Consider the following 4,509-nt stretch of genomic DNA (forward strand, 5'->3'; position numbering starts at 1 on the left):
TAATCTGTAGGCAGCGCATGAGCTTACGCTAGTGTGACTCGCGGCACTCAAGGACAAACAGATAAGGGTCTCAGCTGACAGGTACGTATAGTGCGTGGACCTGCAAGAAGACCACACTTTTCTCGGGCCATTATCTCCGTAACCGTTCAACTTTGGACATAGGTGTTTTGGGTTATATCGGCATACTTTAACATAAGGAACACCCTCCCGAAGTTTGGCACATTCCTCCTGGGACACCCTGTATATATATATGTATAATCGAATATATCTTTAAAATGTGGAAAACATAACCATCCGGTGATCATCAAACATTCAGAGACTTACGACATATATATATATATATTTTTTTTTTCTTCTTCATTGGCTCTTCCAGCCCATTGAGGGCCCTGGCCTTTTATTCAGTTTCTTAATCATTTTTCACAGACAGTAGGGCTCCTTGGATGAGTGGTCAGACAGTCACAAGATCTCTACCTTAGCACATGACACCATAAACACAGAATAAACGCATGCACACACCAGACATCCATGCCTTAAGTAAGATTCGAACCCACGATTTCAGCGTCCGAGCGAGAGAAAACAGTTCATACCTTAGACCTCACGGCTACTGTGATCGACAGAATATATATATATATATTTTTTTTTTCTTTTTCAACGTATCCTGGTTACGTGGCTAATAGGTAATGGGTTCTGAATTAGATGAATCGATTTATTTGGACACGTCACCAGTCGCAACTACTACAAATAATTGTAACACTTCCAAAGATTGCTGGAACAATAACATAAAATAAAGTCTTCAGCACTTCAGCATTGGGATGCTCCTGGAATGAATTCGGCGGTTTAAATTTGTACGAAGTTAAGACCAATTCGGTAATACCATAATTCCGTAATTCGCTTGGAAAATGTCACAATGTGATTTTCACTTGGACGGAAGAAGAAGATTCGGCAGTGACTCCACGTAGTGCGCAGAGCTATGCATAGAAGGATTCGATATCTCGAGGGAGTTGGGTGCGTGAACTGTTATAATCGAGTGTAATTTTTGGAGTGACGTCAAATCTAGAATCCACAATTATTAGTCACGTTACTCCGGATACACGTGACAATGCTTATTTATTTCATTCACTGGTTAGTTAGGTTATTTACTGATGTAACACGTCAGTTGCTTATTCACTTAAGTGTACTTACTGATGTGATAAGTCCCCTGTTTACTTCCACAAACCCGCAGAAGTTTATTACGGGAGGATTACTGTTTATTATTGCCAGAAATCTGTCCATCTGAAATACATAAAGGTTAAATACATTGGAAATTTGTGCATATATTTTTCTGTGTTATGTAGAGTGTCCCAGGAGAAAGATGAATGTTCAGGGAGGTCACAGTATCGGTCATTCTAAGCAGAAAATGTATGTGTACGTGTGTCCTATTCGGAACGGTTTCCGAGAAAGAGATATTACGTACTATTTGTAATACTGGTATTTGTTGTCCAAGTGACAAAATTGGTATAATACATTTTCTAAAATTCCACCGGCAACATCAATGCACTTTGCAACGCGTGTGAGGACATGGCGTGTTGCTCGTCTGTACAGTGTACAGTGTAACAGCTCTATCTCAGAAACCGTTCGGAATAGGACACATGTACACATACAATTTTTTGCTGAAAATGATAAATACTGTGACCTCCCTGAGTATTGACATTTCCCCCTGTGACATCCTGTATAGAAATAACATTTCTGTTTTAATTTTCCTATTTTACAAAAGAAAACAAAGTCTCGATACCTATGCATTTTTGTATTTTCTGCCTCACTTCATACTTACTTACCAATTCTGCAGCTACTCAAGAATTTCTCAGCATTTTATGGAACCCAAGGGTTCATTACCGTGTTCACAAGAGCCCTCCACTAGTCCCTATCCTGAGCAAGATTGTTTATACCAAACAAAATTATGAAATTTCATGTTACATTATATGAAGGACACGCCCTTATAGCAGGAGTTGTAAGCCTCCTACCTCGATATGTGTCGCAGCGCTAACATGTGGATAGTTCTCTAACATTTCTTGGAGGCGTCCTCGAAAATTTGCCCCAACCTGTAAGAAAATGCCAATGCGTGAATATATGTTTCCTTCGTTACAAATTACAAACTGAACTTAGAAAATCAAATTAAGAAAATAGAACAATTTTGGCTTTCGGAAATGCGGCCTTGTTATGCATCGAGCCCCATTCGCAAACAATTAAACACTAGAACAGAAAATTATGTAAGCATTTTTTTCAAATTGTTTTCTGCCCCATAAAAGACTATAGAAAATCTGTCACAGTAACTTCTTGAACAACCAATTTTGTAATTTTTAAAATGTTGAAAGAAAGGAGTTTCATTTTCTGAACCATACCATTGTTCACCGTAGAGCACGCGGTAGCGTAGTTGGTTGAGGCACTACACTTCAAGCCGGAAGGTCGTGGGTTTAAGTCCCGATGAGGTCATTGGATTTTTGTTTTCAATTGACCTAAACCTTCCAGCCGCGCTATGGCCCTGAGTTCGACGCAGCCTCTAACAGAAATTAGTACCAGGAATTAATTAAACAATTTTCCTGGGGAGTAAAACTCGGCCGGCGCGTAAGGCTGACAACCTCACCGCCATCTGTGATTCGTTTGTCTAGATAATGTGGGAGCCTCGACGTCTCACAACCCTATGGGCCTTCACGGCCTGTTGCAGGGATAGCTTTACTTTTTTTTACTAATGTTCACCACAAACATGTGTATTTTTGGTCCTGTTTACCAGTTCTATCCATTTTCGTCCCTAATTTAATTAAGGATATAAAAATATATCGACTTCTTATCGCGGGCATCTGTATAAATAAAGGGGTAGAGATGATTTTCCCACCACCGCGTTCTCTAAATCTTTGTCATTGAAAATATCGATATGGTGGCCATGTGTACTTCCTAACTGTGAAAATTAAATTCTTGTGTGTTGTAAAACCGCGTGGTTCTGAAAATCCAGACGTTTCAGATGAACATATCGCCTCTAAGTTCAGGATCGCAGAGGAAACAAGCAAAAAGCATGCCGCAAGCTGCTTTATGCTTAGTCGTACCTTGATTAGGTAACGTTAAGGAAAAGAGTCCTGTGTGTTCAACTGGTTCTGCTGTACAGCGACGTTGGTTCTCCTCGTCTTAATTAATAAAAAACAAACTCCGTGGGTTTAGTCCTCAAGTGAACTATACCGACCGAGCGACCGCAGCTTGTCGGCGAAACTAGTGCCAAATTTAGCGGATAGAGAGTTTCACGTGGTCATCACAACGAATCTTCACGCCCGTTAAATGGAATTAGTAATTCTCTAATTAAGTGCGTCACTGTGGGTTGATGACGTAATCTCAGAGACATTGTAGACCCATACGCAAGAGTAACAGTCTATTTGTGCCGCGCCATAGCTCAAGCGGTTAGTCGCTGGCTTCCCACCGCGGCGGGCCGGGTTCGATCCCGGGTCTGGTCAAGTGGGATTTGTGGTGGACAAAGTAGCGCTGGAGCAGGTTTTCTCCGACTACTTCGGTTTCCCCTGCCAATCTTCTATCCACCAATTGCTCCATAATCACCCTCACCTATCACCTGGGGCTGGTATAATAGGCCAGAAGTAGCCTCAGTACAAGGGACTTAGTCCCACCCCACTAGCAATAAAATATATATATATATATTCCACTGTCGTTGCTAGGCAACGGCACGTAAGAACGTTACCGTTGCAACGAATAAACACGCAACAATAGAAGAAATATTAGATGCAACGTTCTCTATTCGGTCCGTCTCGTATGAAAGGAAAGTAGGAGAATAATTCTTCCAATAATTCTTGTTCATTAGTTGGCACTCACTTCATCAGTTGCCATTTGAGCTGAGACGCACTGTGCGTACAGGATCCCTGAAACAACGAAGGTGCTAATGAACAGTGCGTATGTGAACGGATTGTAGTCTCTTCTGATGGACACCAGGAACCCGTAGCTGGTACTGACGGAAACCCCGAAGCAGAAGAGGAAATATTTTGCGTAACTCAAGCCCGTGCAGCTCCCGAGGTCCTTTGTCAGTCTGCTCAGCCGTAACCAAAGGAACTTGAACTTGACGAGTGCATGAACATGGCTAAATCCGTGTTCTGAAAACCCCTGCAAAGGAATCGGACCAGTAGACACAACATTTCATTCAACAAGCACTACAATTCATATAAGTCCAAATTCTGCATCACTGAAAGTACTCTGAGTTTCTTGAGAATTTGGGGTTCTCACGCTGGTAACTATGGGAACTGCTATCATCTGAGATGTGACGCCTTCTGATCTGGAGAAATATAGCAAATTTCCTTGAAGATGTAAGCAGTAATTTTCTTCGAAACTTTTATACAAGAATGAGGAATAGTATCGGTGAAGACAGTATTCTTCTTGAAGAAAGCTGTCTTCTGGGATGTGGCGCCATGTAGATATTGTGTTAACCGACGTTTCGGAGGAACGTATCGCCTCCAACTTCAGGGTAGAAGAAAGAAGAAAATC

General features: G+C 41.5%; 1 protein-coding gene across 1 annotated transcript in view; it reads right to left on the bottom strand.

The window, feature by feature from the left end:
• The window catches only part of LOC111869585 (gustatory and odorant receptor 24-like), a 9,489-nt gene that overhangs the window by 2,246 nt on the left and 2,734 nt on the right, over positions 1-4,509 (bottom strand). The window contains exons 3-5 of the mRNA XM_023861224.2: positions 3,847-4,131; positions 2,001-2,078; positions 1,183-1,272 (exon numbers count right to left, since the gene is read on the bottom strand). Coding sequence (XP_023716992.1) covers positions 1,183-1,272; positions 2,001-2,078; positions 3,847-4,131 — 453 coding nt within the window. The remainder of the gene's footprint in view (positions 1-1,182; positions 1,273-2,000; positions 2,079-3,846; positions 4,132-4,509) is intronic.

The sequence above is a fragment of the Cryptotermes secundus genome, unplaced genomic scaffold (genome assembly GCF_002891405.2).
Source record: "Cryptotermes secundus unplaced genomic scaffold, Csec_1.0 scaffold512, whole genome shotgun sequence".
NCBI classification, from domain to species: domain Eukaryota; kingdom Metazoa; phylum Arthropoda; class Insecta; order Blattodea; family Kalotermitidae; genus Cryptotermes; species Cryptotermes secundus.